General features: G+C 38.1%; 1 protein-coding gene across 5 annotated transcripts in view; it reads left to right on the top strand.

Moving 5' to 3' along the window:
- Positions 1-12,964, top strand: part of ANKRD44 (ankyrin repeat domain 44) — a 342,621-nt gene that overhangs the window by 324,729 nt on the left and 4,928 nt on the right. For 4 of the 5 annotated variants that reach the window (XM_021076238.2, XM_013984363.3, XM_085000280.1 and 1 more), the window contains exons 23-27: positions 5,316-5,399; positions 6,691-6,836; positions 7,318-7,400; positions 9,347-9,429; positions 10,924-11,015. In XM_021076238.2, coding sequence (XP_020931897.1) covers positions 5,316-5,399; positions 6,691-6,836; positions 7,318-7,400; positions 9,347-9,429; positions 10,924-11,015 — 488 coding nt within the window. Of the gene's footprint in view, positions 1-5,315; positions 5,400-6,690; positions 6,837-7,317; positions 7,401-9,346; positions 9,430-10,923; positions 12,681-12,964 lie in introns of all 5 variants that reach the window. The other variant, XR_014830016.1, reaches the window with a different exon arrangement.

Genomic DNA, 12,964 nt, shown 5'->3' with positions numbered 1-12,964 from the left:
AACATTAGTAAGAACATGACAACTAAAAGTTTTGTTTTGCCAATGTGGTTTCCCAGAATTGACAGTACCTGATCTGCTGATGAAAGGTTAATGGGAGATCAATTTGACAACCTCCCACTTTTTTTTTTTTTTTTTTTTTGTCTTTTCGGGGCCACACCCACAGCATTATGGAGCTTCACAGGCTAGGCGTCAAATCACAACTGCAGCTGCCAGCCTATACCACAGCTATACCAACACAGGATCTGAGCTAAGTCTGTGACCTACACCACAGCTCATGGCAATGCTGGATCTTTAACCCACTGAGCAAGGCCAGGGATTGAACCTGCAGCCTCATGAGTACTAATCGAGTTTGTTAACTGCTGAGCCACGACGGGAATTCCCAGACAACCCCCCACTTTTGATCAACCTCTGGCTGAGCAAGAGGTTTGAGCAAAGATGATGTTGTAAATTATTCTCAGTGACCATTGCCTCTTTGTGTTTCGGTACATATTTCATAGGAAATGATATCAGATACATCATTCCAGTTAGAGGAAGACCATTTGTTGGCTGGCTGATGGCTGTGTACACTCACCTAAAACCCTTGCGAGAAAGCAGCAGACCAGGGAGATAATTGCTATTAATAATAGTAAAAGTATTCCTCAGGTTTGCAGGGCAATCCTGAGCCAGGGTCCTGATGAACTAAACTAACTAGAATCAATTAAGTCAAGAGATGATTCCCAAGAAGACCATACTTCCTTAAGCCAGTTGATCTGTTTATGTATTTCTTTTCTTATGACTCTGTTTCCATGTCCCCAGAAATGTATGTTTATTCAGTAACTTTGTTCCGGAGGCATTAGCCATCATGGGGAGGTTTCTGACAGGCAAAACTACAGGATCATCAACACTGTAGTAAATCCAACAGGTTGGAGGTTGGCTGACCTAACATGTGTGAACAATAACATAATCTTTCCAGGCAAGGGGAAGGCAAACAGTAGTTTAAAAAAAATCGAAAAGACCTCTATGGTGTAAGAATTAGGGAAAAGGTGGGCATAGAGGGAAAGAGGAATAGAACAAAATATTCTCGATCCAGCATCCTGGGAAGAAGTAGTCTATGTTAGCTACTTCTTGTCAATTTGATTTTGAGGTCTCTGGCATTTACACAGGACTAGATGTTAGGTGGATCCTTCTTTAGTTGTAAAATATGCACTCAAAGTTCAACACCTTGTAATTTGGCAGAAGTGCCAGTGGTCAAGGGTACTTGGTAGGGTCTTTTCTATGAATCTTACTTGTGCAAAAGCGTCAGAGTAAAACTAACTGTCTACAAATGACAAAAGACTTAAAAATGCCCATGTTAAAGATCCGAGAGTTCATTGTAGTGGAATTGGCAAGAAAATTTGGTTATCTCCATGACACATAGCATTTAGCTGGAATCTGAATAACTGGAATTCTGACTGATAAGATTATTTCAGGACATATCAGGTTTTTAGGGATTTTATACAGTTTCTGGAACACATCTAAAAAACACGCCTATGCAAATACAACCCAAGAAGGTTAAACATCACTTCTTATTTGACAGTGCTTCTTATATAATGTCACATGTCAAAGAAGCATAATAGTTTAACATTTCTCTTTTTACAAGGGAAGAGAACAAATCTTTTGGTTCTGTGGGGGAAAAAAAAAATCCCAAAATCAGTTCAAGACTTTATTGAGAATTTGATTTTTGAAAACTTTGTCAAAATATCAAAAGCTTTTAAAATGTTTGGTCAAATGGGATCATAGGTCACTGTGAAACAATACTTAGTTATCCATGTAACCAAAATGACAAGTAAAGACTTGGACATGAATACAGAATGTTACATAGCAATAAAAACAAAAACAAACACAAACTTCAGTTCTTTTAATATTGGGAAGATAAGGTTTTTTTTAAGTAATCAAAAACCTGATAAAGACAATGTGAAGTACCATAAATTATTTTGGTAAAACACAAAATCTTTGCTTTCTAACCAGATTTTTTAAGAGGTAAAGAGAAACCTTTGTTTACAATTTCTTATTAAAAGAAGACCAACAATCTGTTTTTAAAAATTTTGTCCTTTTAGCAAAGAGAAAACTAATTTTGCTCTGGTATACTTTTGATATTAAAACTTCAAAAAAAACTCATTTCAAAAAAAAAAGCAAAAAACTTCATTTCAATCTTAGCCAACTCAACTACACCTAAAATTCCTTTTCCAGGAATCCCTTTCCACAAATCTTGTACAATTTTCTTATGTCTAATTGGATTTTATCTTATTTTTCCCCTTCTTTCCAATTGTGGAATAACTAGTCATTTTACTTTAGGAAAAAATTACTTTCTCTTTTCCCTTACCAAAACAAAATAAAATGAAAAACAACAATAAAAATACTTTTCATACATTTTTTTATCCAAAAAATTATTCTACTTTTCTTACTTACTTTTTATACATGATTGTTTTCTTTCACCATTATTATTTTCAAGTTGTTTTTTGGGTTTTTTGTTTGTTTTGTTTCATTTGTTTTTCAGGCCTCACCCGAGGCATGTGGAGATTCCCAGGCGAGGTGTCAAATTGGAGCTGCAGCTGCCAGCATACACCACAGGCACAGCAACGCCAGATCCCAGCCTCATCTGCAACCTCCACCATAGCTCACTGCAATTCAGGGTCCTTAACCCACTGAACAAGGCCAGAGACTAAGCCCTCATCCTCATGGGTACTAGTCGGGTTTGTTACTCCTGAGCCACAATGGGAACTCCTTTAGTTTTAATTGACTAAAATGATTAACCCGTGGGAGTAACCTGGTGGCCTAGGGGCTGGGGATTCAGCATTGTCACTGCTGTGGCTCAGGTTACTAGTATGGCTTGACTTTGATCCCTGGCCCAGGAACTTCTGCATGCTCCAGGTGTGGCAAAAAAGAAAAATTATTAACCCTTAGATCCTAAATTCTAAATCTTAAAACTAAGAAATAAGCAACTAGCACTCTGCAGATTGGCAAATTTATACATACATTTCATGATTTTTAGAAGTATGTTCTTCCTCATAGTAAATTTTTTTAATATGGCATGGAACGTGTTTACTACTAGAATTAAATATCTTTAGCTCCTCTGTGAAAGGAAGCCAAAAGCAGATAAACCTATGTTGAGTAATTAACTCTCTTATTTGGAAATGATCTAGATATTCAATGAGTATTCAATATTTAACTTATCTCAGTGTGGCTTTAAGGTTTCAAGCTACCAAAAACATTTTAGAAACTAGTTTAAAGTAGTTATCCCATAACACATGCTTGTTGAAAAGTTCATTTCTAAACATTTTTCTTACGTCTGTTTGAGTTCTTAGCAATTATGTTTAGATTAGTTGTGAAAATTTCATGAGACATTAAACAGCTAACCGTTGTTATTTTTCTTGATGATAAATTCTGTAAGAGATTACATGAGATTATTTAACTTTTAGTATAACTAAGTAGAATAAAAATATGTATGTCCGCCTTATATTTAATACTGATAAATCTGAAGACATTCATGTTTTAATGAAACCAAGGATTTGCATAAAACTTTCTAAGATGATCTTTTTTCCGATGTCCTTCTTGATTGTAAATGAGACATTTACAATTTTACAAATTGTAATTGTAAATTACAACTTACGGTGTAAATTGCAAAATGTAGTTGTGAATTACGTTTACAAATTTCTGGGACAGTGTTTTGATGACTGCAACAGGGGAGGCCCAGGTATTATTTTATATTTGGACCTTGGAACTATTGTAGCTGTAAGGCCACTAACTTTGACAAGCCTTTTGTTTATGATCTTGTAGCCCCTTCAGAATAGAGGTTAGTAGACCATGAATACTCCGGTTAAGAAGGATAGAGGGGAGACATAGGATTCACATCCATCTTATTGGTTTAGATACATCTATATCTTTACTTTTTTATTAGCTTTTTGCAATGAATCTTTCAGTAAAGCTATTCTGGAATCTTGAAGCCTTTGTGGGGCTTCTGTGTACCAGTTAAAATAGGTATTCCATTCTGTTTGTTGATCTGGGAACCCTTGCTTTCAAGTGTACTTCTTGAGTGAATGATTTTGTCTAATTGGGGCATTCTCCATAATGGCCATTGTAATTCTGGGTTGTCTTTGTAAGATTTTGCCATTTCTATTTATATTTTTAGTGCGCAGGACCATAGTTCTTAGAAAAGGTGTCCCAGAAGGTAGAATGCTCAATTTTTTGAACCCCAAGAATTTGATTTTTTTAGCTAACCCTGAGTTTCTTGGAACCAATTTAATACCTAAGAGATACGCTGCCGAGTTGGGGATTTTGTGGTCTTTTACAACGTACTTCATTGCAAAGAAATTTTCTTGAGGTTGTTGGGTGACCTAGCATCAATCTAAATCACTCCATGCCCAACTTAGCCTAGCACAGGAGTCTTAGATTTAGGGGTGAGCACTCTAACAGCTTTTCAGTGCTGGATCCATGCCCACCAATTTTGTGGCTTTGCCTTCTAAGATTCTCATTAACAATAGATCTGTTGCTCTTTTCACAAGATTTATTTCTGTATAGTGGCAGATGCCCTAATCGTTTTTAATGGTCCAACTTGTACCCATCTAGATTTTGACGTGCCATTGCCCAGAACACTTTGAATCTCTTGTCTTCATTTACTCCCTGTGTCCTCCAATAGTTTATGCTGTGGACTTACCTTCATGTGTGTTTTGGTCCTTTGGCAGCTGCCACCTGCTCTGAACTCCCAATGTAATTGTTCCGTAACCTTTCTGGGAACTTTAATAAGCACCTTCCTTTACAAATTTTTGGATAAAGTTTGCCAGGATTAGAGAGCTTCACACAAGGGAGTGGAGCTCAGATCCAAGAGTGATTTACCCATGGCCCTTGGTAATGATGAGAGAACAGTGAACTCAAAGGGATGCCCCTTGCCTGTGCATCTTATCCTGCAAGCAATTAGTAGTCCACTTTGAATCCCATCCTCATTGCAAAATTGTTGAGAAGATTAAAGAAGACAAGTTAGGTCATAGAAAGGGTTTTTTATTCTTTCCTTTTTTCTCATATAGCCTAGGTGATACACAGTTTATTTAACACTTCACGAAGCAAGCAGTTCTCAGAACTCTTGAGAGCGGAGAGTGGCTACTTCATGAAGTGTTAAAGTTTATTTTTATGACTTAAATTGTCTTCTTTAATCATAAATTAAACCTATACTACAGATATTCACATCGGATTTTTTTAAGTGTCAGGTTTTTAAAAATACAGTGCAGAGGAAGATGGAGTCGGAGGGGATATATAATTTTTTAGAAAGCAAGATTTTAAAATTCGAAATCTTTTCATTTTAGAATAAATGATCACGAGAATTGTGCATCATTGCTACTCGGGGCCATAGATTCCAATATTGTCAATTGTAGAGATGACAAAGGCAGGTAAGTGATCCTAAGATGGCATTCCTTTTGTCTTATTTTTTTTTTCTTTGCTTTTTTTTAATTTTAGGGCTACACCCACAGCATATGGAGGTTCCCAGGCTAGGGGTCCAATTGGAGCTACAGCTGCTGGCCTATGCTACAGCCACAGCAACGCCAGATCCAAGCTGCATCTGCAACCTACACCACAGCTCACAGCAATGCCAGATCCTTAACCCACTGAGCAAGGCCAGGGATCGAACCCGTGTCCTCATGGATGCTAGTCAGATTTGTTTCCACTGAGCCATGATGGGAGCTCCCCTTTTGTCTTATGAGTCTTAGTCTCTGCTTTGTGGTTACAGAGTACACACATCTATGTTTTCCATTGGAAAAGTAATATGCAAGCATGGTTTTTAAAAATTAAGTGTAATAAAGGATATATAATTAAAGGAAAATACCCTTATAGCCCAGAAGCCCCCACCTCTTCCACAGAGAAAGCCACTTTGAAACTGTTCTTCCCAAATTTTTATATTTTCCCAACTATTTTCTATATAGCTACAAAAATATGTAAAAAATATATGCTTATACTTTTTATGCAAATGAGAACATTCAATAGGAATGCTCTGTTTTTAGTGTATCTTGGAGATCTTCCCATACTAGAGCATATATAGTTAATATATTCCTTGTAAAGCTGCATATTATCCCATTGACTGGATTTGCTAAAATTTAGTCAGCCTGTCCTCCTTTGAGGAATATTTGGGTTGTTTCAATATTTTTTCATTCTAAAGAGTTGTGTGGTGAATAGTCTGGCACATGCGTCTATTCACGTGACCAAGTGTATATAGAAGATAAAGTCCTTTAAGAGGAATTTCTTGATTAAAAGGTCATAGTGTTTAATTTTGATAAATCATGCATGCCAAATTTTCCTCCCAGAGAAATCAACTATTCACATTAGATTATATAGGCTTTTTTTTTTTAAATAGTCAATTATCTTCAAATTTAAGGCTTAATTTTGAAAGTGTGTTTATCAAAGATGAGAGAGAAGTCACTGGAACTCAGGATTAAAAGATCAGTAAGGATGCTAATTTTATTATCAGAGTCATTACATACTCCCCCCAAATCTAGGCGGTGCCATTCACGTAGATGACTCTTCAGTGTCTACTACAAATGGCCTTCGAGGGAACCTAATCACCGTCTCTGTAAACTGATAAATTTTAAGTCCCTAAGATGACACCATGCACATGCCTCAGGCATATATAGAAAGAGAGGGTTAAATTTACAGGAAGCAAAAAACCGTACTTGTTTTAAATATTAGGACACCGCTTCATGCAGCAGCATTTGCTGATCACGTGGAGTGCTTGCAGCTTCTTCTGAGACACAACGCTCAAGTGAACGCAGCAGACAATTCAGGGAAAACAGCACTAATGATGGCCGCTGAGAATGGGCAGGCGGGAGCTGTGGGTACGTACTTGACCTGTGGACTTTGAGTTTCTGCCTATCCAAAGCCAAAGGAACATAAAATCCAGAAACGGGTCATCCTCTTGGTATATACATGTGCGAAGAGACCAAACCTTATTTAGACCACCTGATCTACTTGTTCATGGTCTTCAATCCCCTATTATTTGCTTATCTGTGGACCTTGTCAAAGTGAGCCAACCTTTCTACCATGAAATCTGTCAATGTGTAGAACCCAAATAAAATAACAGAATCATTTCACCTAGAAATAACAAAACTGTAAAGACAATTAAAATGAACGCTTGTGGACCTTGGATTTGAATAGACTAACCATGGCAACAAATCGCTCCTTTTTTTCTTTAAAAATATTAACTATGATTATGTGAGCAGTGCAAACATAAATGTGTTATTGTTTTGGTTGTAACTTCTTCAACATGCATATAGTTGACGTGTAGTCTAAGTAACTTTCTTTTGGCTTTTTCTGTAGATATTTTGGTGAACAGTGCCCAGGCTGACCTGACTGTAAAGGATAAGGACTTGAACACGCCCTTACATTTGGCTAGTAGTAAAGTATGTGCATGAATTTGAAACATGATCACTTAGTATAATAATAGTAACCCTTAAGTCTATTTCAGAAGTGTACATCATGGCTCTTAATTAAGATGTATGTTTTCCCAGGATGTTGTCACTCTCAGTAGGATCTAAGGTGGGGAGTAAAGGGCAGACCCACACGGGGGTTGATGAGAATATGTTTTTCATGGCATTTGCCATTTGCATTCTTGCCAGTCTGGCTTGATGCTGCCACGGTATCTGCCTTCATGGCTGTGGTACCACATTTGGGTTTTAAACACGGATTAGGACCTTAATTATATGGTTTCTAAAATAAAAGCAGCGCCACATGTTTTCACTTTGTTCCTCTTGAAGACATAATAACACAGCCAAAAAATACTCTTATGAGACAAATAAATGTGTTTGTATATGTTTCTGTTCTCTCTTCTTTTTTCCAAGACATATGTCAATGCAAAGAATGTGGTTTTGTTTTGTTTTTAATAGCATTATGTTCACATGTAGCTCAAGGCTCCTGCTTCTGTAAATGATAAATGATATATATAAATAATAGTGGGATCATACAGTTTGATAACTTGCTTTTGTTACTGAATCATATATTATGAATATGTTTCCTTTAAACACCACATATTATAGTGTTTTAGAGGATGTGTGATATTTTACCTTAGGGATGGGTGCCATCCTGTATTCAGCCCATTTTCTATTGTTAGACATTTACTTGTTTTTCAAATATATGGTACCATAAGTAGTGCTAATTGTAGATATAATAATTTAAATACATTCCTAAGTGTGAAATGATTGAGTCTGAGGCTACGAACCGTTTATACTCCACCAGCAGTACCTCAGAATGAAAACTCCATGGGTACTTCTAAAATGATATTTAGGTGTCTCCCTTTTAAGGCCTTATTATATGATGCCATTTGACCCCAGCGGTGGTGGTTTGTTTTGATGCAGTTATAGTATTAAAGGTTTTATCTACATCCGGTGGTACCAGAAGTCTCAGCTGTTTCTTTCATTAGTTGCATTTTCTTTCTTCAGGCTCTGAGAAGCCTATAGAAACCACAAAAGGTGCTGGAGTCGTTCATGATCATTTCAAGGTGTAGTGTTTTCACGAATATGAGTATAGTGCCTTTCAAAAGTTATTGTGCAAATGAATTCCCCTGAGGATCTGGTTGGAATGCAGATTCTGATTTAGTAGGTTTGAGGAATGAGGCCTAAGAGTCAGCGTTTCTAAAGGTGTTGCTGATGCCACTGGTCTGTGGGTCACATATTGAGGATCAAGTGTTTAGGAAGCTGTGACCCCTTAACAGGGCACGAGGCCCGGAATCCTGAGGGTCTCTGACTCACCGGTTGATTGTTTAAAATTCTCAACCATCAAATGTCATGAGATACAGACATGTCTTCTCCTGGATGAAAATGAAAAGAATGACCTCTTCTGAAAAAGATTTTCTCCATAATATAAGGCAGCTAGTGATGATGAATGATACAGATAATAGAGGCGATGGGAATTCCAAGGATAGATGGATCCCTGAGGTGCTATTTGAAGGCTTGAGGAAGGAGATGGGACTTGACTTGTGTTTAAAAGAAGTGTTGAAGAATTTAAAGGATGTCCTAATTCCCTTCTCTGTTTACCTGCAGACCTGGCTGAACTAGTGTCTACTTCAGCTCTCTGGACATTAATTCTAAAAGTTCTTGTAGAAATGTTAACATTTTAGATCAGATTTATACTAATCCAGTCCTAATAAACATTATTCAGACTCTTTGAGAATCTAGGGCCCTTTTAACTATTTGCTTTTAAGAGAAAAAAAAAAAAAAAAAAGCTCTTTTAAGTAGGCTGTTAAGTGTTAAAATTAAGCATTCATTTTTAAATGTAAAACATAATAAAGTGATCTTTCTGGAACTTTTCTGTGTCTCTGGCCCATGTTTCTTTTCCTTTTTTTCTTCATTAGGGTCATGAAAAATGTGCCTTGTTAATACTTGACAAGATACAAGACGAGAGCCTTATTAATGCAAAAAACAATGCACTGCAGACGTAAGTGTCACTATTAAAGTTTGACTGAGTCCCAGATTCATAGCCATTTATTCAGCAACTAATGAAAATTTGTATATGTCAGGCTAGAGCTGGGGGACGCAGTGGTGAAAGACACAGACCTGGCTTTTCCTTTATGAAGCTTACAGCCACATATCTACAAATGTGACCAAGCTAGACACTTTTTTCTTTTTCTTTTTTTCTTTTTTTTTTTGGCTTTTTAGGGCCACCTCCAATGCCATGAAGGTTCCCAGGCTGGGAGTCTAATCGAAGCTGTAGCTGCCGGCCTACACCACAGCCACAGCAACACGGGATTCGAGCCGTGTCTGCAACCTACGCCACAGCTCACTGCAACGCCAGATCCTTAACCCACTGAGCAAGGCCAGGGATCGAACCTGCAACCTCATGGTTCCCCCTAGTCGGATTCATTTCCACTGCTCCCAGATGGAAGCTCCCAGACATTTTTAGTTAGAACCAACCTTCCTTTTTTTTCTTTTCTTTTTTCTTTTTTGTCTGCACCTGCAGCACATGGATGTTCCCAAGCCACAGCTGCAACCTGCACCACAACTGCAGCAATGTCAGATCCTTAACTTGCTGCACCACAGTGGAAACTCCAGTTAGAACCTTTCTTTTGATATGCCTTCATAAAACTTTGTGAGGTCTGTGTTTTTCCTTGCTTATATTATCTATGGTAATATTAAAAAAATTAGTGGACTTTAGAAAATCTCATGAGCTGCCATGTGTTTGAGGAAACTATTTGTTTAAATGTGTTAGCATTATGCATTCTTACTGGAAAACAAGTTTTATAAATCAGGTTCTCAAAATACATTTGAAGCATTTCTAAGCTTTTTGTCTTAATTATATTTTAATATAATTCAGTGTAACCTTCAGTGTGAAAAACCTAAAAGCTGTTTCATTTTCCATTTTAGGAAATTGCCTCTGCATTTGTTTTAAGGGCAAAGGAATATTAGGATTTTTTTTTCCATTAAGGTTATTAAGCAGCACCTAGAAGTTTGTACTGGGTTTATTATTTTTTTAAGGTATTCTCAATTCAGTATCCTTTAGTGTATTTAGTAATAACAAGGAGCTTTAAGATTATGTATATGGGTGATAGTAGTCAGTCATATCAATGAACCATGTAAAACAGTGATTCAAATGCTGGAGTAGAAAGCAAGGGGCAAAGAACCTTCTAGAAAACACATCACAGCTTGGGTTCTTCCTCTGGCTTCCTATGTACTTACACTAAGCTTATTGGAGGTGTAGACTATTTGTGAGGTCTGTAGGGAAATTTGGGCCAATGTTGAGAGAACAGTTGGATCATTAGCACCTGTAAATGGTCTGGTGAACAAATATCTTTTTTTGGAAACAGTACAAATATCTATGGACTAATTATGGATTCTCAAGTACTTTTTTCCTTTTAGCCCCGAAGACTACCCAAATGCTACGTTCTTATGCAAACGTGTATCACTGCTGACACTCAGTATTGTCTTTTTTCAGACCCCTCCACGTTGCTGCACGCAATGGCTTGAAGGTGGTCGTTGAGGAGCTGTTGGCCAAAGGGGCTTGTGTACTTGCTGTAGATGAAAATGGTAAGTGGAAAAAGTAAGCCCTTACTGCAGTACCATCCACCTGCTGTGAAGCCAGAGGAAAATGAGAAAGTCAGGAGCTAGTTGAAAAGGCAGTAAGAAGTCTCTCCCCGCTTGGAAGCTCCCCGTGTGTGAGCAATCAAACAAAATAATGTGTCCTGTCTGTCTTTGTAAAACACATGGTCTACCTCTAGCCCACCAGTGCCTTCCATTTGCATGTACTGTCAGCAGCCGGTCTCAAACTCCTTAGTGTGGTGGTTAACGGTATTTCTGACACACTTGAAAACTTTCACCTTGGCATCTGAACGAAATTCTAACTGTGTATGCTGAAGCATTAGGGATCACACATGTCATGAGTGCATGCTCCAGGGCTCAGATTAAAACAAAAGCTTTGTATTTCAGTTCATTCTGAGATCAAGCCTGTTGTTATTTTTTTAAAGATCAGATCAGAACTCATTTCCAGTGTGTATATTTGGGGAACACTGGATACAATTTAAAAATTACCATCTAGGCTTGAAAGCTTCTTCTGACCTGTATCACGTTCCTTTTCTAAACGAACTAACTCTTAACAGAAGCTTTCTGCTCTGCTTCCTAAGAATTTTGAAAGCTGATGAGTTCTAGAATTGTATTGGACTACCATGCCTTTTAACCTTGGGGAGCAAAAGAGGAACTTCTGGATATTTATGAATTATATAATTTTTTTAACGTGGCATTAATTGTGGCATTTAAAGTATATAAAATATATTAACATAACTCAACTGCTTATTACAGGTATTGGAATTAGCAGCTCATGTCTATTTCTCAGAAGTAAGCAGCCATATGACATTAGCTAACTCCTCTTAGTTTTGGTTTTGTAGCCCCGTTATCCTAGCATGTACCCTGCTCTGTCCCAAACCAACTCATATAGGAGGTTCAGAAATTCTCTCTTACTCCATCTCCTTGGTCTTTCTGCCTCCCGTTCTTATCACCACTATATTTTTTTATACACCTTCGGCTTGGCATGAAGAGGCCCGCAGTTGTCTCCAAAATGACCAAAGAAACCAGAATAAATTAATTTTGCCCTTCTCCCATATAAGTCTGCTGCATCTGAGGCTTTTCCAGCCCACAGCACTTTAGGAATAAGAGCCCCACAGCCTGGGTCAGAGCTTAGCTCATCCGGAAGGCCAAGGAGCATTTGGGACAATTTTGTACAGCTTGCAATCTTAAGTCTTTTTCACAGACCTCTATAGAGTGGAATGTTAAGCTATCTGTCCTTTCTTGTTTGTTTTCCTACCAGAGAGAGGAACCACCTGTTAAGGGGGAAGGAGGGGAGAAATCAGTTCAAATGCTAATAGACAATACAACAAAAAATTAAGTTTTATTGAGCCAGTGCCTCTGAATAATTGAGCGAGTGGTAGGAACTTTCACCAGCAGAAAGGGCAGGCTGACCCTTTCTAGCCAATGGAATAAAGGTTGAATAGGATAGATTGGTTCAAAGACTTTATCTACCTCCCCACCACACCTGCATCATGCATTGAGATGATTTTCTCTTCTGGACTGGGCCCATCGAGTCCAAATGGTAGAGGGTGACACGACTTGATGGCAATCAGCCGTTTCCCCACATCTTTTACCTTTAGGATTTGGGACTTTGGCTGATGGGGTTGCTATTTTTTTTTTAATTCCGTTTAAGTTTCTTTTTTTTTTTTTTTTTTTTTTTTTTTGTCTTTTTTTTGCTATTTCTTTGGGCCGCTTCCGCGGCATATGGGGGTTCCCAGGCTAGGGGTCTAATCGGAGCTGTAGCCGCCGGCCTACGCCAGAGCCACAGCAACGCGGGATCCGAGCCGCGTCTGCAACCTACACCACAGCTCACGGCAACGCCGGATCCTTAACCCACTGAGCAAGGGCAGGGACCGAACCCGCAACCTCATGGTTCCTAGTCGGATTCGTTAACCACTGCGCCACGACGGGAACTC

This window comes from Sus scrofa, chromosome 15 (genome assembly GCF_054392235.1).
Source record: "Sus scrofa isolate SSC_HxYL_T2T_F1_AM1 chromosome 15, Sscrofa_HxYL_maternal_Yorkshire_Landrace_v2.0, whole genome shotgun sequence".
Lineage (NCBI taxonomy): Eukaryota > Metazoa > Chordata > Mammalia > Artiodactyla > Suidae > Sus > Sus scrofa.
Note: the sequence above shows the minus strand (reverse complement) of the source record. Positions and strands in the feature narration are given on the sequence as shown.